Source organism: Anabas testudineus, chromosome 22 (genome assembly GCF_900324465.2).
Source record: "Anabas testudineus chromosome 22, fAnaTes1.2, whole genome shotgun sequence".
In the NCBI taxonomy this organism is placed as follows: domain Eukaryota; kingdom Metazoa; phylum Chordata; class Actinopteri; order Anabantiformes; family Anabantidae; genus Anabas; species Anabas testudineus.
Window position 1 is genome coordinate 4,900,948 of NC_046630.1, and position 21,709 is coordinate 4,922,656.

A 21,709-nucleotide genomic window follows, 5' to 3' on the forward strand; every position below is an offset into this window, starting at 1 on the left:
CCCAGCCACATTGATTTAATTTCCTCTGCTTAGAAATGTGCAGTTTAAAGGCTACACACTGATAAAATGATAATTTTCAACGTTAAAAAAATATGTCAAGTAACTTTTAAATTGGAATGAATAATCAGCTGATTTTATTTATGTTTCTTTACACTGACCAGTAACTAAATCTGTAGAATAAATGTAGTGAAGTAACATAATACAGAAATATATCAATACAGTTTCACACTTTAAGCACAGAAGAAAAAAAAACAACCAAACAGTCCATATATATTTTTTATTTATACCTGTGTCACAAAACATGACCCTGTTTTCAACCTTCCTATTGTAGACAAGGTCCTTCATCTGAATCCAATACATTCATAATGGTGCAATCTTCAAATGCAACTTCATATACTGCAGGATTTTATCCAAATACATTTAAATTAGCAAATATTGCCACTTGACATTTAAAGTGAATGCAACTTCGGTTAGTGTTACCTGAAAGCAAATACCTTACAGAGGTCACCATATTCATCATCTTTTCTGTTTACATGATCTTACCAACGATAGAGACATTAACACAGCGTAGAAGAACACTTAAATAAAAAGGTGCACTTCAATATTGCTTTTCTTCCTCAAAACAGAATTAAAGCATCATAGTAAAATATTTACTCATTTACTTTCAAAAGCTACTGCTTTGGAATGTATTTAAAATGTATAAATTACTGTAAAGTGAAGGTTTTGCTTACAGTCCAACCTTCACATTTGGTTCTTCTTCAACAAAAAGTAATTATTGCTTAGTATAAAATTAACAAATACTCCATATTTTATCATTTGGTTGTTATCAAAAGTTGTTTACAGGTGGATACAGTTGGTTGTTAGCGCTGCATTAGGAGCATTTATAGTGGTAAGGTAGTGTGGGAAGGGGAGATGGGTTCAAGTCTCGCACTATCTTGTTAAGGCTGGAGATTTTCTCTTCCAGTAGGTAGTTCTTCTTCTCTGAGATTTTCTGCCGTTGTTCGGTTATCTCCAAAACTTTCAGCAGTTGGGCATTCTCCACGTACAGATCTTTGATCAACACATCCGCTTTGCCGTTCTTGTGCAGCTATGAAAGTTATACATGATTAATATAGGAGTAAATATTAACTTATTAATGATTAAAAATTCAATTTCCATAATCTTTGCACTCTTGTAAATTACTATCTATATGATGTGATGCCTTTGCTGAAAATGATTCCCATCACTGCGCACCAAGTTCGTATTTTGGTCACCCAACCTGTCTTTGACTCTTAATATTTCTCCTTTCTCACTGTTGACTTTGTTTAAGACCCCACTGAATACTTCAGTTGACTGATCATTTTAAACTGACCTGGTCTTTGAGCTGAGCAACCTTCTCTTTGAGCAGCAGCTTGACGTTACGCAGCGATAGTTCAATTTCCTTCATCCGCTCCTCCATATTCTTCATCTTCCTCTCCCTTTCATCCTGGTGAGAAACAACGGATATCATGAAGCTGCTGCCGACACAATGATTGTGAAAGTGCCTAAACTGTCTTTCCTTTAACCTTTGTGTAAACTGAAAGAAGACAGATCACATTATTGAGCGCTCAAAGCTTTATTTTATTTAGATTTTTGTATTAAATGATGTCTGATACATTTCTAAGGAGTGGACAATGTACTAAAAAAAATAAATAAAATATAAATAGGTATAAAATTATGTCATGTGCTCCAGATACCTCTATGAAAATAATTTAATGCATAAATAAAATAAACCCTAACATGATTCCACTAAAATAAATTAAACACAAACATTTGGGTCTATACATGGTGCAAAAAAAATAAAATAAAATAAAATAAAACACAGGTATTACAGGTATTGTACTTCACTAATGGGGACAAACAGTGAGTCAGTTCATGTGGGATTTCTAATAATAAATACCAGATAAACATTCAAAGTTTGAAGAGTCATTGAGAAAAATACAGCCCAGAAAGTCAGGATTCACTTTGGTTGTGTAGCATCAACACAAACGGCAACACATGGACCCAAAACACAAATACACGACCAGGTAGCTCAAAAAGACATTGAGCTGTATGTGGTGTCAAATGAAATACAGCCGTAAACAAAAACAAAAGACAAACAGTGAAAACTTGGTACCTTCACTAAGCGACCTCTATAAACCCTGATGGGACACAGACCATAACGTCACCTGATGTTTACTAGTTGAAACTCCTCGATTGTTAGAAAATGCTCACAACGTCATCAGGCACTAACCTCATCTCAATGTTAAAACTCCTCGATGATCGTAAGGCAAACAGTCACAAGATTCAGCCTCTGAGGATATACAGTTTACATACCCCGTCTCAGACAGTGGTAAATGGTACGACAGTACAGTGCATAACAGAACATCCCCAAAATTACACTGTGTTAAACGTACTCCCTGTAATCATTATTACAGTACAAAAAGTTCTGTGTCATCCAAAAATGTAGGTTTGTCATGATGCAGTATGTTATTATTTGAATGGTATGTCTGACAAATGTTCAACTTTTAATGTTGACTTAATCAAAATCCCATTGGGAAAAAAAAAGACAATTCAGGAGCTGTCCTGTGTTTTCCTGCCACCTAGCAGCAGGGAAATACAACTACACATTCATGCCTTTTAAATCAGGCGCCACATTGGTTCACCATCTCCTATAAGGATGAGAAAAGGATTGTATTTTGTAGTAGATTTTCAATTTTGGCTCCAAACGTTGCAGAATATGAAGAGAGAAGTCTGCGAGGACAATGAGGCTAAAATGAAGAGCAGGGGAGGACGCTGCTGTTACAGTCCACCGATCCGTCGGTAACTGTCTGCGTGAGCTGCTCGCTGCTCCGGCATCGGCCCCTGGAGAGAAAAGGCAGGTACACTTCACCAGGGCTCTACCCTCTCCTCTATTCCCAAAAACCTACACAGGCCTGGTCAGTTTAACAAGCGGTAACATATATGCATTCAAAACTAAACTGAAAAAGACATTAGAAAATGAATAAATACTGACATAATATATAAAGTTACAATGAAACTGTGAATTAATCCAACAAACTTTCCAGAAGTGTGTGTTCAAACAGTAATAACATGAGTTACTGGTGGTTGTAACCATTACTTATTTCCACACTGGCTGTGACAATATCTCTAACTAATGAACCTTCAAATTAAAAGATGATGGACAAGATTATATGATGATATAACAATATAAATATGTGACTACACACTGCTATTGTAGCTTATATTTTTCTTGAATCCTTTCCTTGTGCTTCACTTTGTAACCTTGTTTTGAAAAGAGCTATACATTAGGAAATAAATAAACAGCCTGACGATCTGAATGACACAAATCTTCATTTGACTTTTTATATGCTGTAAATTGTAAGTTTGATAGATTCTGAATGGACCTCCATCTCTTACTCCATCTATGAATCATGTTATGAAAGGATATCACAGTGACCAGTATGAATAAAAGGAACAATTACAGCAACCAATAATTTTACCATCATACATATGGCTGTGTGTATTGTTTTAAATGTTACTATATCAAATATACTCTTTTCAAAATCTATTTTTGTCACAAAAAACAATGACAGAGCCATGTTTTGTTTTTGCTATTCAGATTTTGTAAGTCATGTATATAATTATTTTGTAATGTCTCTTTATATTTAACGTTGCACATTGGCCGTGTATATTAATTTATATTTAATTTTCAATGTTAAACATGTCTGGGACACTAAATATGTGATGCTACTTGTTCATTCATTTAAACCAATGTCTTTTAACATAAGTGTATGATGTTTTCCTTCAACGACCTTCATGGTAACCAGGTGAAAGTTAAAAGAGTCACGCTGCAGATAAAAGTGACTCAATAAGAGATCAGATGCTATAAAGAGGGTGGGATCACACTGTTTGCAGATGGAGAAACTACATATGTCTCTGTGTAAGAGATGGAGATTTGTGCAGCATGACTGTGCAAAAGGTGACAGATGGAAACAGCTGCTAGGACCACACCCAGATGATCACACCACTGAAACTGCTTCAGTCCCGCGATGGAAAATAAATAAAGGCCAGGGAGGTTACAAATGAAGACACACACATACACACACTAGATATCAAACCCAAAAAGTACACAATACACACGATGTGGAAATGAAGGTGATGAAGACAATGAACACAGGTGCTATAATGGATCTGTGATAAACACCAAAACAGGGAGCACGGCAAACCCAGTATTCAAACAGAAAGGAAATGACAAACACACAAACAACACTCAGCTCAGGTGTTTGGAAAATTAAACCAATATATGATTTTCTTTAAAACTTTGCTTTTTTGCTTGCGTCTTGAAATTATATTACTTTTCTTTGCATGTACAGTCACTAAACAAATAAACAGTATATAAATTACACTCTTCAACACCTGAACTGAGTCACTTTCTTCACTTTTCTCACCAAAGTGAAAGAAATACAATGGGTGTATTTCTAAAAAACTACCACGACTTCTCAAAACAACTCTAACATGACATCACGGGTCCTCGTTACAGACATTGATGATAAATGTATGATCATTATGACAACAAATAATCATGATGTGACATAAAACAACGACTGTGAGAAACACCAAAGGAGATCTATGTGATGCCAAACCATGCAATGATGCACATAGTAAATGCTGATTCAGGATTTTAGCTGTAGTCTAACTCGAAGGCTGTGGCAAAATACAGTTTGAAGAAGCATTATGAGCCCTTATAGATAATTTACTTAACCACTTCCTGCTAGAAAATATGTGCGCATCTGCCCAAGTCTGTTTTAGTGAAGTTTGTAATTTGGCCGTACCTGCATATTGTCCAGATCTTCAGCTCGATGCTGTCCCCTGGGCATCCTGTGAGGTGACGGAGGCAGAAGTCCAATGAGCTGAGCCTGAAAAGCCTGCACACAGTAAAAATGATAACAGTCAGGATATTAACATAGCTAAGAGAGAAGTATGTGCAGTATGACATACTATAATAAGAGGAGAAAAGTATCATGAAGTACCTCGAGCAGCTGTGTAGACAGTCGAGCCATTTGGGCTTTGAGTGCCTCATTTTCCTGCTTAAGGTTCTCCAGCTCTGTGTGTCCGTGTCCAGCTTCACAGCCCTGAAGCGAAATCATGTATAATAAGAATTTAAGCAGATATACCAGACATAATCAGCACACCAAAAAGGTTATTGGAATAGATTTATGCAGCTGATACCTTAGATAGGTCCTTTTGTGCCTCGAGTTCCTGCTTCAGGGAGGCGTTCTCCTGTTCCAAAGCCTTCACTAGTGAGGACTGACTCTGTTGTTTGTGCTGCTTCAGGGACAGGATGGTAGCATCAAGCTGATAGACCTGCAGACACAAAATATTGGACTTAAAGATTAGGGTAAGGTGTAAGGTTTCACATTTCATTACAGAAAGTTGTCACGATCTTTGTTTGTCACAAAACCACCATCTCTTCATGTTAGCTCATTTTGATACAGGGTTCAGCTCACCTTTTCTCTGGACTGCATAAGTTCCCCTTTGATATTGTGCACTTCAGCCTGCAGCCTGTCGTTGTCTTGCCTCAGTAGTTGTTGCTCCTGTTCCATCAGTCGAAACATCTCACCTCTATACAGTTTCTTGCTCTGATTCTGGAGACCACTTGAGTGCAGGGCCATCTCCAAAACATGGTTCTGAGATTAACAAATAGATAGAAAAGTCCGTTTAGATTCAATGTCCAACTGAAGATCTGGAATTCTGACTTAAAAAACCATTTTAAACTGCTGTGCTTTAGTCCACCTAAACTGGTGATGCATTTGCATATGCATATGCATACTGGTTTAATGTATTTATGATACTGAGACATTTGTGCTGGGGGACTGATCCATTTCCAATTTTATTCATCTCATAGATGAATTAAATTGAACAGCTTACTTTATCGTTGGCATTCTGCAGCTGTTTGTGAAGCACTGCAACTTCGTGTTTGAGGGAATCCTTCTCCTGCTGCAAAATATGGAGGTCTGTTTTGAGACGGGTGTTTTGATGGTTCACAGCTTGCAGAGTTTCATCTGTTGCCTTGATCTAATGTAGAAAAAGAAATAAATTTGGTCCTTGTTCATAACACAGACAGCACAGAGTTCACGACAAAGCATCTACTGTGAAATGTTTCTGCAGGTTTCAGCAGACTCGTACCCTCTCCTGAGCTTTGTCTAGCTGGTTACGGAGGCCTCGAGTCTCTTTATCCACATTTTTCCGCTCCTCTACTAGTTGGCTGAGCTGTGTCTCTAAAGAGTCCACCTCGACTGCCTGAAAAACAGAAGACGACTACAGTTTTAATGAAAAATTCTTGCTAATTCTACACAACAGATCTGAACACTTATACACTCTTTTTTCTTCCATACAATCACACAGTTGAATTTACCGTTAGGCTTTTATTTTTACTTAGATTCACTGAATCATCTGTACCATGTCTGTACCATGCTTTGACGGTGTTGACATGAGATCCGTTAAAGCGACCATGACTAGATGCTCACCTTGCCCCTGAGACCAGACAGTTGCTGTGACAGCTGGATATTCCTCTCTTCCAGCTGTGCAGTGTCCTTCAGAGCTTTGGTCAGCTCTGCCTCCAGAGAAGACACACAAGCTGCCAGCTGACACAAGACAACCACCAATTAACTACTCACTACGAGAACCACAACACCATGACGACCATCAGATGAACTCCTTATACCTTATTTTTCTCTGCAGCAGGGAACACCTCCTTTCTCTCGTTTTCCTTTATCAGCTCTACCAGCTGCTTTTGTAGAGTCTCCATTTCAGCAATACTTTGAACACTTTTCTCTGACAGCGTCCTGTTTTCCTCCTTGAGTTGCTGGCTCTGCAAACACAGCTCTGAAATCTGCAGAAGAGTAGACAAATAGAATCTCACGACCCAACAAGAAAATGTAACTGCATGATTTGAGAATGTTTTCCAAGTTTTCTATACCTGTTTCTTGAAACTCTCTGCTGCCCTTTGAGCTGCAATCTTCTCTTTTTTTAGTTGCGCCAATGTTTGTCTAAAATTAAATGTGAGAAGCAAACAGTGAATTATATGACGAAGAAGAAATGCACTGAAATGAATAAATCAAAAATAAAATTTGTTGTTTCCTACATAAGTTGTTCTTCTTTCAAGTCCTCTTCCTTCAAAGCAGCAATCGTTTGCCTGAGGACAAGGTTTTCTTCAGCAAGACGACTGGTTTCAGCCCTACGAATAGAAAACAGTTTTAGAGAAAGTTTGTTTTTTTTAAAATATATTAAAACAAGCTACGATAAGCCACTATAGGATAGCGCGCTTAGAAGGATTCGGAGACTAATCACACGTGGGACAAATGTACTACAGTGTACTTGAGAATAAAAGGATGAACGTTCTTAAGAATCAAAGCACCAAATGGATGGGACAACCACAAGCCATAGGACACATGGGAAGGCAGGACCCTAGTTTTGCTCCACGTTACCTATGGGCCTGTGTTGTTTCATTTAATGTCTGCGACTTGTCCTGTAGCTCTGTGATGACTCTGCGAAGTTTGGTGTTCTGCTTCTCAAACTGCACACAGCAGCCCTCCAGGTCACTCTCTGGCTGAAAATTAATTTCTGTGTGGATGGTCAGATCAAGCAAATCATCCTCCAACTGTTCATGGCCTGGACCCGTACCTGAAAGAATCTCATCCTGCTCCTCCAGATCAGCGAACAACTCCAACAGCTTAATGCTCTTTTCCCTGAGACTACCAATTTCATCCACGAGGGAGAACTGCTCATCTTGGAAGTCATGGAAAGTGTTCATTCTGCTCTGAAGGCTCCAAACCCTCTTCTTAAGTTCATTATTTTGGTCCTTCAGTGTTACATTTTCACACATGCAATCCTCATATCTAATCTGAAGATCTGCCATTTTTAAGGCCTTCATATCCAGCTCTTTCACATGCTCCATTAACAGTAGCATATTCACTTTAAGGGTATAATTTTCCTCCAAAACCTGTTGGCCAGTTTTAATCTTCTCACTGTTGTGGGCCAAAAGATTCTCCAGTATTTCTGACTTCTGTTGAAGCAGTGCGATCTTCTCATGTAAGAGGATGTTCTCCTCTGTGGCAGTGCTATACAAAGCCTGTAGTTTAAGGAGATCCTCACAGTCTTCATCTAGATGTTCCACACAATCCTGTGCTCGGTTACTGTGCTCTTCCTTTATTTTAACAGTTAAATGTTCATAGTCTGAATCTGAAAGAAATTCCACTTCCTGCTCGTGGTCGTGTGAGTTATTTGGTAAACAATAAACCTTACTATCTTCCACACACAGTTCACCAAGGTCACCTGTCTCCTCCAGTGCTGATGGATCTACCCCAGTCTCATGATTCTGCTCATCTTCTAGAGTGGGGCTTTCAGCCTTCACAGCTGGTACATCCTGAGTTTTTTTTTCCTCCTCACATGCTTCAAGAGCTCCTTTGTCCTCTGTATATTCATGTGTATTTAAACCATCAAACACCTCAAGTGATGGGTATTCTTGATTGTTCAAATTTAATTTCAGGTCATCTTTATGATAAAGGTCTGATCCCGTGGAAGAGCCAACATCTGGGTCTTGTTCTGCTTCTTTAGTTCTTGAATCTCTAATTTGGCAATCTTGAATATTACATCTCTGACTACCGCCTGGACATGTGTTATTATTCTCCGTCACAGCATTTTGATCCTCTTGGTTCTCATCCATCTTTATTTCTGGCATGGTTTCGTGTTCTTCAGAGAACGAAATAATGTCTCTGGTGATCTGTATCTGGTCTGTAAGTGTGTCTAATTCAGGATTGAGTTTCATCTCTAGGTCTTTAATTCTTCTTCTTAGTAGATCTCTCTCTGTTATCAGCTCTTCTCTCTCTGTCTCTAGACTATCTTTTGATTTCTTATAGATGGATTCATTTTCCTGTAGTTCCTTTCTCTCAAGCTCCAAGTCCACTGCTGCCTGTCGAAGCAGCATTTCCAGCTCTTCAATCTTCATCTTTAAATCATCTCGTTCTGTCAACAGTTCAATCCTCTCTGCTATCAGTTTCTCAGATATTAAAAGCAATTCATTGTATTTTGCTTCAAGTTCTGAGTGGCTGCTTAGAAGCTCTGACCTCTCCTGTTTAAAATCTTCCACTGTTTGGTTTAACAGTAGCTCAGCCTGAAGTACTTTGTTCTCAGACTGAGCAAGAAGCTCATCTTTGTTTTCCAGGCTTTCCTGAAGTCTGTTATGAAGATCATTCAACTGCCTGCTGAGCTCTATTTCTTTAGTCTGGGCTTTACAAATAAAGTGATCCAGTTCATTTTGCAGTTGTTTGTTCTTTATCATCAATTCTTCCATATCTTCTTTGTGAATATTTTCTAGTTTACATCGTTCTTTCGTCCATTCCTCCTTCTGGCACTTTCTTTCCTGCTCCATGGCCTCCTCCATCACTCTTCTTTGTTCATCAGCGTTCTCAAGCACCTTCTGTATCTGTGCTTCCCAGTGGAGCTTCTGTTCGACGTGGCTTTCAGAAAACGCCTTCAGCTCACATTGGTACTGGCGTTCCAGTTTCAAAACATCAGCCTGAAAACGCACTGCAACAGATTCTTGATCACCTGAAAAGCGATCTTCTACTTCTTGGATTCTCTGGCTGAAGCTGAATTCGAGCTCCCTCCTGTATGTTGTTATTCAATGATTGTTATGCCAACAGGTGACTTTTACTAGCACAAAAATATTCTTAGAACAAAATCAACTCACTTCAAATCAGTATTTAAGCATATTTGAAAAGGAAGAAATATACACTGAAACATGTCTTCCTGTAAATAATGCATGTGTAACAAGGCAGCTATGACATAAATAACATTTAGTAGAAAAACAGTCTCACCTTTCCTGAGTGATGTCATCTCGTAGTTTGTCCAACATGCTGCTCAGTGAATCCCTCTCCTCTGTGTGCTTGGCAGCCAGCTCCTTCACGGCCTCTCTGTGTCTCTCCTCAAGTCGTGCCCTCTCTTCTGCCATTAAACCTTCCAGTCTCTTCTCCACTGCTTCTTTCTGGCTCTCCAGCTTTTCCCTCTGTTCATTCAGTCTATCTTGGAGCATCCCTTCATAATCCTCCTCCAGCTGCAATCTCTCTCTCTCCCACTCATCTTTTAGCTTTTTCTCCCTCTGCTCATATTGCTCTTGTAACTGCATCTTTTCTTGAACTATTCTACTGAGCAGAGCCTCCTCATGAAGCTTCTGAAGCTGAGCCTGTTCAATCTCCCACTGCTCCCTGAGTTTGCCCTCTTTCTCTTCTTGTTCCCTGACAAGTCTCAACATCTCATCCTCCAGAAGCACCTGGAGAGACTCTTGATTTTGCTCATCCAGGTGAGCTCTCTCTTTCTCCCACTGTTCTGTCAGTTTCTTCACAGACTCATCGTGCTCCTCCTTAAACCTGGTCTTTGCCTCCTCGAGTTTCATTGACAATTCGTCCTCATGGTGTTGTAGCAATAGTTCTTTCTCCCTTTTAAAATATTCTAACAACCTTATCTCCAACAGAGACTTTTCTTCCTGCAGTTTCCCTTTCTCTTCTTCTAGCCTGGCTTCAAAGAGCTCTAAATGCTCCTCTAGTTTTTTAATCTCAGTAGCATGTTGTTCTTTAAGTTCCTTCATCTCAGTGAGATGATTTTCATCCATCTCCACCTGTTGGTCTTCAAGGGTTTTCAGCTGCTCCTCCAGGTCTGCAGTGTAGTTGTGAGCCTCCAGAAGTTGTTGTCTCAGAGTCCCTACTTCCTCCTCTTGCAGGTTTTCAAGCTTGTCCCTCTCGTCAGCCTGTTTCTGCTCCAGGCAGGTTCGCTCCAGCTCCGCCTGCTCTAGCTGGCGCTCAAGCTCCTGCGCATGGCTCTGAACACTGGCCATTTCCTCCCTCAGAGCCTGGACCTCATGCTGGTATTGGAGGAATACGACAGCCTTCTGTTCCTCATTAGTCGCCCTCTGCTTTTCAACCATCTTGTCAAATTCCATAATCTGCAGTAAAGAACACACAGCAATTAAATGAAAAGTCACTTAAGGTACATTCCCTAATTTGTTTTGTTGCAGAGAGCAGATGAACCTTGTTTTCCAGCTGGTTTCGCAAATCGTCCATCTCCTGAAGGTGCTGTTCCTTGAGCTGCTCCAGCATCATCTCTGCCTCCAGGCTCATGCTGAATGGCTGAACATCGTCTGAACCAATGCCTGTAAAATGTAAAGTTAGAAGTTATAGTAAAAGGTAACATCTGACACAGGGGTTTCCTACTTGATTGCTATGTTAAATGGCCATACTGTTATTAACACATGTAGTATAGTAGTATATACTATATAGTATTTCTGTGCAAGTAATCATCAGGCTTACCTGGATCTGACTCCATGCCAGGGCTTTTACTCTCCAGCTCTTCAGAGAGGGGTTTATGGCAGGACTGATGAACTCGACCGAGACTGTGGAACTCCTGTATCTCTGACTGTAGCTCATCAATACGATCCTGCAGCTCCTGCCACACATAAATATTGTGAGTTAACTGTGTGTTTAATGCATAAACAGGCAAACAACAACATTTTTAAGAAGAGCTGGGAACTTTTACCCTGCACTGAGCTTCATAGCTGCTACGTAGTTGTTTAATGCGTTCCTCTTGGAGGAAGAAGTCTGTACTGCCGGGGTCCAAGTCTCCAAACTTAAGAAAACGAGTCCACATACATAAGTTAATTTGCTCAGAAATCATATAATATAAACTGCGAAGCAGGAGAGGTCAGGACACAGTGTACCTTTTCTTTCATAATGTTTTCCAAACTTGTCTGAAGTTTCGTGATCTGGCTTTCTGCCTCCACTAGTTTTTCTGTGCTGTCCAACAGCTCCATTTCCAGGCGCCTATTTTCCTGAAAAATTCAAATACTAATGACATAAGTCATGTTTACACTTTTTACATATTTATTCTTTTTAGATAAACAAATGATCATTTTAAGGAGAAAATGTGTTATCACAAAATAAAAAAAGCATACTGCAACAAACCAGGCACAATAAAACTGTCTAAATTATTTTGCTACAGATGATTTTAGTACCTTCACAGAGATTGAGAGATGGTCCCTGAGAAAAGATTCATCCCCTCTGATCTTCTCCACCTCCGCCTCCAGTTGCTCACGTTGCAGGCCCGCCTGCTGCTGGATGTGGTCCATCTCTGTCATTAGCTCTGATCGTAGTGCTGCTAATTTCTCTTTGTGGTCCTGTTCAAGCTTCCTGTAAACAGAATTTGAAAAATTTAAAAATATAAAACTTAACAACATAAAATAATATTGTAAATATACTGTTTTGTAACTTTCATTAATGAAAGGATTTAGTATGAAAAACTACATTTAGTTGATCACTAATAAATAAATCACTCCATAAGGAAGGTAACAAAAAAGTTACCTGATATTGAGGCTGTTCATTTGCTCAATCGCAGAGTGATGCTCATCTACTTCAGTGGCAAGCTGAGTTTTGAGTTTCTCTGCTTTTTCCAGGTCCGATTTGATTTTCTCTTTCTCTTTGAGTTCTCTGTCTAAGCGCTCTCTGGCAGGAGGAAAAACAACAGGGACAGTAATTGTATTAGAAGATAAATTAACTAATGAATTACAACAACTAACAAATCATCCTGGAGGTTTGACTTTCAGTTCCTAGTTATATTTCAGGCTAATCTGCAGATAAACAATGATCCAAACACAGTTTATCAGAAATAGTTTGATCATTAACATCTGGATGAGCATTATAGAGATGACTCATACTCACAGGAGATATATGATCTCAGCTTTGAAGCTCGCCAGTGCTGCTTGGTGAATCCCATTCTTAGTAACGAGCAGTTCATTTTCAAGTGCCATAGTGAGATCGCTAAGACTCACTTTGCCATCTAAGCTGAAATTCAAAGCCTGTAAACATAATAAAAATCCGACAGTGTTCGTCTTTTAATTAATCTTTATTTTACATTGTGCAGCAGAAAAAAAAAAAGTCTTCAGTTCAGTTTTTTACTGTATCAATTTCCTCAAATTAATTCATACATGTAAAATGCTGAGGATAATAATAATAATAATGGACACAGGTGTAATTAAAAGAATGAATATATTGCTGTACCTGAAGGATTTCAGTGCCGTTTTCTATTCCTTCTTCCATCCAGGCGTCCAGGATGTCTTCGACTGAAGTGAAACCGGTACCATCATCGAGGGTGGAGAAAAGACGCATCCCGATGGTGCTGCTCAAAGCTGAGGGGGTGGTTATCCGCCGACCTCCTTCATCAAAAGGCTGCAACAAATATACTGGGTAATGCAGCATTCATTTACAACAGTTCACCTACATTTTGCAAAAATAAATGCTACTCGAGATCTGCCTTTCAGACACTAATACAGAAGGTCATAGACCTAGGAAAAAGGTTTTCTGTTTTATGCACATAATTCAAAAATAAAATATCTATTTATAATGAGACATTAATTAACGAAGGAAGGAGCCCCTCCCACAAAGAAATGCTTTACCTGAGTAGAGTGATGTCGTTTAAGCTGTCTGTAGGGTGTGGAGGATGAGGGTGTGGGTGGTTTGTTGTGGTTTACAACCCTGGTTACAAACTCCTGAACATTCATCACGCCGTCACCATTTAGGCTCAGGAGCAAATCCCCATTAACCTAAAAAATAGCATGTTATTTATTGAATATGACACATTTCATGATTTGAAGGTTATGTCTGCACTAGTACACACTAAACAAAGGGGTTATATTAGCAACTATTATCCATCGATGAATTGGACATGAAATTGAAATCTGCTGCTTTTCCATATCTTACATTATTTTGCGGCTCTTTGTTGTATATGTAAGAAAACAAGAAGGTTAAACATCTGAAGATGTCACCTTCACTGTTTTGTGACATTTTATAGACAGATGATCATAATAGTCACCTCCAGGCGAAGGTGTTCACAGAGAGAGAGTAGTTCGGTGTGACCAGCACACCCGTCCCATGATATCGCCAATTCCTCACAGGCTTCACGCAGTTTCTCCTCTAAATGGGTCGACAGAGAAACGATGGATCCCCGAGGTGTGCTCGGCTCATCGGGGTTCCACAGATGCATCTGGCCTACACATGATGTTAGAGACTTATCAGTATAAACATAAACAGTATAAGGTGTTTTCTGACTATGCTGCAAGTCTGACATACCTTCTGCCTCATACTCCTCTGTGCTTGTTTCATGCGCATTCCAGCGCTGTCAGACAAAAAACATTTAAATTAATATTGCACAGACCCAATGAAATAAATAAACACGTAAATCACCAATTAGACTAAATTTGATAGTTGTTATTAGTTTTAAACAATCAAAATATTAAAATTACCTGCGACAAAAAGAACCATAACAAAATACCCCTAGAGGCTGATTTTCTCCCGTGGAGAACAGCTGTTTGAGTTGAAAAATGTTTTTAAATTAGAAGCAACATGGGGGCTGGGATGGCTATGGCCGATAGACACACACAGAAGCTTTTGTGATGGCACGGGTCCTAGGGGAGGGTCATTGTGTCAGGATTGGTGGTAATAACATAAAATGTGTCAGAGATACAGTTTGTCAGCTTTTTTTTCTTCCCCTTTTTAAATCTCATGTAACAGACATCAAGTACAAACAAAGTACGGGCCAATTAATAAAATAAAAACATAATTAATTTATTTCTAAACTCAAACGTTTTTGAGCTCTTCAGGATATACAAAAGCAGGAGGGGGTTTGTTGGGCGTGACAGGCTGTTCTCCAACCTAAACCCAGCGTGGCCGTCTATTGTTTGGGAAGCAAACAGCAACGGAATGAAGAACAGATGGGATCTTGCAAGTGGCATTTTGATACATGGTGTATAAGCATCCAGGAAGGAGGGGGCAGTGCGGTTCATTGTTCCTCTGTCACAGCCAAACTCCCGCCTCCTCCCAAAATACAAGGTCTGCAGTCTCTGTGGCAGAGCACCCTGACCCAGCCCCATCTGCTTTTCCCCCGGGCCGGACATTGTAGCATTGTTGCAGCCTAGATTAGCGAATACCAAGACACGCTTCAGTTCAATGTCTCGAATAGTGTTTGTATTAGTGCTGGCTGGCATCTGGGGAAGAGTCACAGACAATAGACACAATATTAACATCCATCCAGCTCAAACTGGACCAGCCATCATTATACCTTGGTGACCAACTGCCTCTTTGTCATGTTTTATTCTGTTTTATTCTGCTGCAGAGTACTCATACGTTGAGTTTCTTAGAGACCATGTGATGTTAACGAATTGTATGTTTTGTGCAATCAAGCAATCAGTCCAAGAAAAAGTTCTTGAAGTGCAACCAAAGGAACCGTGCAGCATGTTCAGCTGTGCATGAACGTGACTGAATAAACGCTTAAGACCAGATACACATGAATGAGTTCTTGTCTGTTATTTCATCATCTACTGAAAGCTCTGATCTGTTTGGACATGATGGAAATTAACACTGTGCTGTTGCCTTGACCACCCCATCACACCAGCAAATACAGTCAGGACAAAGGTCACACTGATACACACAGAATTGCATCGTAAAAGTTTAAACTTACAACACTGTGCAGCACTACACAAACGTTAACTCTGAATTAAACTAAGGCTTATTAAACAGTAATTATGCTCAGTGTTATTTGCAGACAGTGCTGTATCGTTATGCAATGAACAAGGCCTCGTGAAGCCTGTGGCGTCGTGTATATATTACATTTTAGGACCTGCTCTGCATGGTGCTAAGCTGATTAGCTAAGAATAACACCTCAGTGACAGTATGTGGCTGGCGAGAAACACAGTACATGCAAGGACAGGAGGTGATAAGGATGGCATCCAACTGTCTGGAGGTTCGAAACGGTGCTGGAAAAACTCAGAGGACGCCAGTCTTGGCCTTTTACCTCACGCTTCCTGGGAACAGCAGAGTCATAGTTGTCCTCCAGATCCTCATCAGCCAGTGGGTTTGAATTGGCAACATCTGACAAGTCTGGAATAGGCTCTATGAACTCTGGCGTGGAGCGGCGGCCATAGCGTTTACTGCCCTTCACAAACTTTGGTTGGATCTCAGGAGACACTGAGGAGATGTAATGACAAAGAACATCCACTTACAAAGCATTCTAGAAAGTATTTGTCATTGTATAGTAGTGGTTAAATTCATTCACTCGGACCGGCAAAAAATTTAAAGAATGATTGAAAACCAGCAGCAACATTATCACCCCGATTTATTAATCTACAGGTTCCTTTTTTCAAAGCCTGCACATAAACTGCTATATACAACCGAAAACAACATGTACAGTGATTATTTTCCCACAGCTTTCAGGAGCCACTTCCTCCAAAAAATAACTTCTGCAAAAGTGGAAACCAAAGAATCTAAACTTAGACGGTTCCCAATTGTTTGAATGAAAAACAATAGGTCAAAAATTATTCAGGTGTGAACTTTGGAGAAGTTGAAAGGAGCTCGTGTCTAGTCCACTTTACACTTCACTGACAGTAGGACATTATTATATTAGACAGTAAAATATTAACTTTGTAAGCATTGGTAAGCATCTCTTTATATTATTTCAATATTTTATACAACACATTAAATATAATTTACCACAAACATACTCACAAAACGTTGTATCATAATATTCCACCCATTAAGAGCATAAACATATTTTTGATTCAAAAAAATAGATATACACTTATATTATATCGGGTCTATTGCACCCATTAAAAAACAAGTCATGTGAGTGATCCAACCATGATGGTGTCAGCTAACTGGCTTTGAGCCTGCACTCTTGGCTCTGTGCCTCTGTATGTAGATTTACAGCTGATGCAGCATGAGTTGGAGTTTCACTTACACAGCCACCTTTTCTGCCTGAAGGAGATAATATTTCCTGTTTCCTTAAAGATCAACATTAAACAGATCTTAACATAAAACAAACATTAGGTTATTGAACATGTCTATGAAGACACCTGTCTTTGAGGAAGTTCTTCAAAATAATTAAATAATAAAATAACTGAATTTAGACTTTACCTGGTTTTTGCTGTTCCTCTTGAGGTGGCTCGATGGCTGATGACAAAACCAGAATCAGTGCATTTTTGAATTGGTCAAAGTCGACCTGAGGCAGAAATAAAATATATTTTACTTTAATTCCTTGTATACAAGGCAAACTATTCTTAGTATTTAAAGCAAAGTAAAAACAAAGCAAATGTTCATGAAATTCCTCAGACTGGGTGGAGGATGGGAGTCCCTCTGTGTCTGGATGGAGGAGGGTTTGCTGAGCAAGTGCATGGAGGTCACACCTCAAGAATCAACAGCTGCTAACCCTGAATATGGTGATTTTCTTTGTGTTTTGGAGGCTGAAGGCCTGGCAGCTTTTGGTGGGGCTCTCTGCAATTTGACTTTATTGTTGGGTGCCATGGATAGGCAATGAGTTCACGGCCCCTCTGCTAACATCTACCCCTCCCATACCCGCACATACAAGACAATAGACATTGGTCTGTCCACGTGCTTGTAGACAATTAAACTTGATGCAAAAGGTGGAGGTGAACATTTTATGCACCTCATCCTTCCACTTGAGGCTCAAAAAACAAAAACTGAAGACTAAAATTTTTACAGAATCAAGTTCACTTAAGTACATTTGACCTGTGTCCTCTCTATTCCTACTACCTTTCTAAACACATATTTCCACATAGAGCACTCTCAAACAAATGCATCTGTGAATGGCGATTAGCTGGCTTAGTTGTCCTGGCAACAGACGCCCAATATGAGGGCTGATGGGGGCACTCCTTGCTCCTCAACAAGACAGCTAACAAAGCACCAAAAAGCCTAGAGACACAAAGACGTGAGTGGCTCAACACAGGCATCTGTCAAACTCAAAGGAAGCAGAGGACCCTCCATGCAGGAAAGCCAAAAGGCCACAACTCACATGTACAGAGTAGGAACAAGAATAATCTTTCACATACAGATTTCTCTGTTGCACACCAGAAAAACAAAGTCTGCTTTTCCCACAGTCTATAATTTACAGCAACATCTCGCAGATGCACAGTAGTAAACTCACCCTGGCAGTGAGGTGATCTTGGTTCTGCAGCAGTGTGTGGAGCAGGGCTGGTGTGGCATCATCCAGGTGCAAGGACTGGCAGAGATCAGAGAGCTCCTCCGGGGACAGGGAGCCGCAGCCAGTGGCATCAAAACTGTTAAAAACTTCTTTTAGACGCTCCTCGTGGTGGTCCTGCTCTTGGGCGTCATCCATCCCACAGGACAGCACCCTGCCCTGAAAGAAAAAGAAGGGAAAAAAAAATCTAGTTTTTCAAGTTTTGAATTTACAATACATTTAAGCTGTATCCTGAGCAGTTTGCTAGAAATGCACTGAAAAATAAATAAATATCAAATATCTCTTCATTCTAAATTGACAGCTATATGTATTAACTCCATATTAATAAGCTCTCACAAACAGGGAGGAAACGTCTATCTCGACAGCACACGATCCTAAAAGCACCTTCATCTGAGATACTGAGCTACAAACACAGTCTGCTCCAGCGTCATTTGCCGTAGAGGCTTTGGTTAAACCAATTACAATGATTAGACAATCAGGCAAATTGATATAAACGGTTAAGTCCGACACTGACTATGATGCTGTTTTAATGCTGAATTGGCACAAACAACCCACAAGGGGCATACATGTCAGAGAGATACAGTACAATCTTATTTCATATAGTTCATTATTTGATGTTGTGGAAGCACATTTAAAAACTTTGAAAGATAGGGATGTTAAAATGATATTTAATTTTGGAAAGGTCCAAAAAAACAAAAATGTCAAAAATAAAATGACTGAAGCAGGAAATTTTTAGTTTTTAGACTAAATCCTAATCCAAACTAGACATAAGGATAAGGACCAAGAAAAGCTGCCAGGGATTAATTTGGAAGGTTACACCACAGCCGTGTGCCAACATTTACTGGCTGGTGGCATCAGCTGAGAAAGTTTGTGTTCTTTCATTTGGGATGACTCATTTCTCTAATTGAAAAACAATAGGAGCGACAGGACTTTTCATTACCCTGAACAGTCTGGGGTTCAGTTCTGCACAAGAATAAAACACAACTTATGCTTCTGTCGGGAACTAACAGAAACACACATAGTGCTAATTTATTTAGGGTTTTATTTTAGGAGGGATGAACGAGGTTATCAAGGGTCAAATAAAGAAAAGATTGACTCTAACTTAAGCAATGATATAACTCATAGACGCAACAGCTCAGGCCATCCACCTGAAGCTTAAGTAAGGTAAATGTCACTACACATAACTGGGAATAGTGACTGAGTGCTGAACAGAGAACAACATTCATCTATTTTTATTTTTACTTACGAATACTTTCCACAAGGTTATACATATACTTCATCTGTCCAGCATTATGTGTTGAGAGTGTTGACAGCAGTTCATGTTATAATACCACCACTGCAATTTTTTTGCTTTTCCCTTCAGTTTACACCAATTACCAATGTTTTTGGATGTTCAATATGTATATATTTTACTTATATAGAAGCATTACATACAAGCTCTACATTAACAGTAATAGAATACAGCTTTAAGTTAGGAGAAGCATATCTCTAATGAGTTGAAACTTCCCACTTGCAGCCTATGTTTCTATACAAAAGGCACCCTTCTGACCCTTAGCTTCCCCAGCTGCTCTCAGTGAAATCATCAAGTGCTCAGCCAGGTGTCCTCCACACCCCAGACTCCGGGTACCCATTCACCACAGACAATAGGCTGTCCACAACAACCAAATCAGTATTCTACATCTGCACATTTGAGTGGCCAAAGAAATGCAAGAAACTCATGGTTCAGCATTATGTTTAAAGCTGTAGAGTTCTGTAAGTAAGCAAAGACCACAGAAAACAATAAGAAATGATGATTTCAAAGAAATAAAACTAAATTGCTCATAATCACAATATTTTAAGAATAAACTATACAGCCAGAGTTGGTAATATTTTCCCTTACATACTATTGCATGTTGTTGCACTAAATGGGATTAGTGCAGTTTCTGAGCCAATTATCTTGGTAGCTCTTCTGCTCTGCTCTGCTCTGTCACAGCGGCTCAATGGTAGCCGTGGGTTGACAGCTGCTGCGGTCAAAGAATCACGGCAGTCCAGGTTGCAAGACGGAGGTTAATCCTCGCACCATGCCTGTATTCACTGATACTTGGACAACTGGTAGTTAACATTGCAAGTTGAAGAGTAAAAACAAACCCTCTGGAGCATATAAGATGCTGTTGCTTTACTCTGGATCTACAAGTTGCCTCCACTCTTAGTGTCATCTCTACAGGAATCATTAAAACTGTTAACTTCACTTAACATCAACCTGCAAATCACTGTCAGTGGCTATAAAATTAATTTATACTTTCACAATCTTCACAGACGCAATTAGGTGAAGCTGATCAAAATTAAGTCTAAAAAATAAATATTTAATGAATAGATTTAGGACTGCAACAACGGACCACTTCCATTACTAAATAATGTGCAGATTAAGTTCTTATTTCCAAATTATATAAAATTGAATCACTTAAATTATCAAAATAGTTACAGATTCAGAACACAGCTCTGAATATTGTTTTGTGATACCATGTAGGTAATCTACCACAGTATCACAATCTTCTAAAGATGTTAAAGTCAGCTGTGTTAGAAGAGAAAAGCAGTCAAAAAGAAGCAATGATTACTAATTACTCTCTCTATAAACTCATTATTGTTTAGCTATATGACCTAATATGTTAGAAAATAGAGAAAATGTCTGCAGTTTTCCACCATGAGCGACAAATAATTTATTCCTATTACCTGATTAACCAACCAAACAATGAATGCAGCTCTATTTAAATTTGTGATATTTATGTTCAACATTATCATCTGTCCATCACAGGGTTTTCTTTATGTTGTGAAAACCAATTAATCCAGCGCTACTGAATCTCTGAGTTTAAAATAATCTATTAAGAAGACCATTGTTAGATCAGTTTATAAAAACTAAGAAGTTATGTTAAAAAGAAAAATGAAAGAAAAGCAGTGAAGTGAAATGAAAACCAAGTCAAATGGACATTGTCTCATATCGCTGGTTACTCAATAGTTTTGCAGCATCATTAGAAACACTGTCAACAGTTATGCTTGACTGCAGCTCCAGTAACTTATTAGCTAATGTAGAATAGAGTTTTTAAAAGTGAGTAATGCTCATGATATATACTTAAATGACTAAAGTAGTTTTGCCAGTTTAACCAGTGAAAAAGGACATTTTAGTGGAAAGTGATGGGCTAAGCTAACAGGCTAATTGACCATCTTGGTGGGTCGAGATTGCAGCAGCTAACTTCATCCTCCAGCGTTAAGTTGGCGGTGAACACAGAAGAGGAAGCCGATAAGAAAGCTTTAAAATGATTAATTAGCTTTCTTAAACCCACTCACCAAAGTCACTGAAGTTGTCCGACAGCTGGCTCCTTTATCCCCGGCTGGAGTCTGGTGGTTAAACGCGGGTGGGAAACAAACTTTTACAACATTTCTCCCGTCGCGTCGTGTCGATTATTTCCCCCTGCAGGTAACGGTTAACGGCTAACGCTAACTTAGCTAACGTTGACAGTTAGGTGGACTGGCTGAGGGTTGTAGAGACGGTTTTTACTCCCACACAGAAACCTCACGGAGGATGGTGCTGGCTTTGAGTCCTCGGCTGTTTTAACATCCTCCTGTGGCTCGTAGCGGATTT

The 21,709-nt window shown here is 39.4% G+C and overlaps 1 protein-coding gene across 3 annotated transcripts; it reads right to left on the reverse strand.

Annotated features, from left to right (window-relative positions):
• Nucleotides 1–268: 268 nt before the first annotated feature.
• Nucleotides 269–21,701, reverse strand: nin (ninein (GSK3B interacting protein)). 3 transcript variants are annotated; one of them, XM_026339351.2, is made up of 28 exons: nt 21,415–21,701; nt 18,040–18,252; nt 17,013–17,097; nt 15,895–16,067; nt 14,175–14,220; nt 13,918–14,093; nt 13,502–13,648; nt 13,107–13,274; nt 12,768–12,904; nt 12,411–12,551; nt 12,065–12,239; nt 11,771–11,881; nt 11,590–11,679; nt 11,364–11,499; nt 11,085–11,206; nt 9,879–10,999; nt 7,145–7,237; nt 6,980–7,049; nt 6,725–6,892; nt 6,528–6,644; nt 6,187–6,300; nt 5,929–6,075; nt 5,508–5,687; nt 5,230–5,364; nt 5,031–5,132; nt 4,833–4,925; nt 1,352–1,465; nt 872–1,087 (listed from the first exon to the last, which is right to left on the reverse strand). In XM_026339351.2, exons 2-28 carry the CDS (start codon nt 18,229–18,231, stop codon nt 872–874), a joined length of 4,569 nt encoding a protein of 1,522 aa, XP_026195136.1. In that variant the 5' UTR covers nt 18,232–18,252; nt 21,415–21,701. The 3 variants fall into 3 exon arrangements, with proteins under 3 accessions (XP_026195137.1, XP_026195136.1, XP_026195138.1); XM_026339352.1 differs by lacking the exon at nt 21,415–21,701 and having other exon boundaries at nt 269–1,087; nt 18,040–18,231; XM_026339353.1 differs by lacking the exons at nt 872–1,087; nt 1,352–1,465 and adding an exon at nt 1,515–2,862.
• Between the last annotated feature and the right edge of the window lie 8 nt (nt 21,702–21,709).

Excerpts from the sequence above, each read along its gene's own strand:
- nin (XM_026339352.1), bottom strand. The coding sequence starts at position 18,231 with ATGGATGACGCCCAAGAGCAGGACCACCACGAGGAGCGTCTAAAAGAA. Across the intron at positions 17,098-18,039 it reads AAGATCACCTCACTGCCAGG|GTCGACTTTGACCAATTCAA; the intron begins GTGAGTTTACTA and ends TTTCTGCCTCAG. Across the intron at positions 1,466-4,832 it reads AAGATCTGGACAATATGCAG|GATGAAAGGGAGAGGAAGAT; the intron begins GTACGGCCAAAT and ends GTTTCTCACCAG.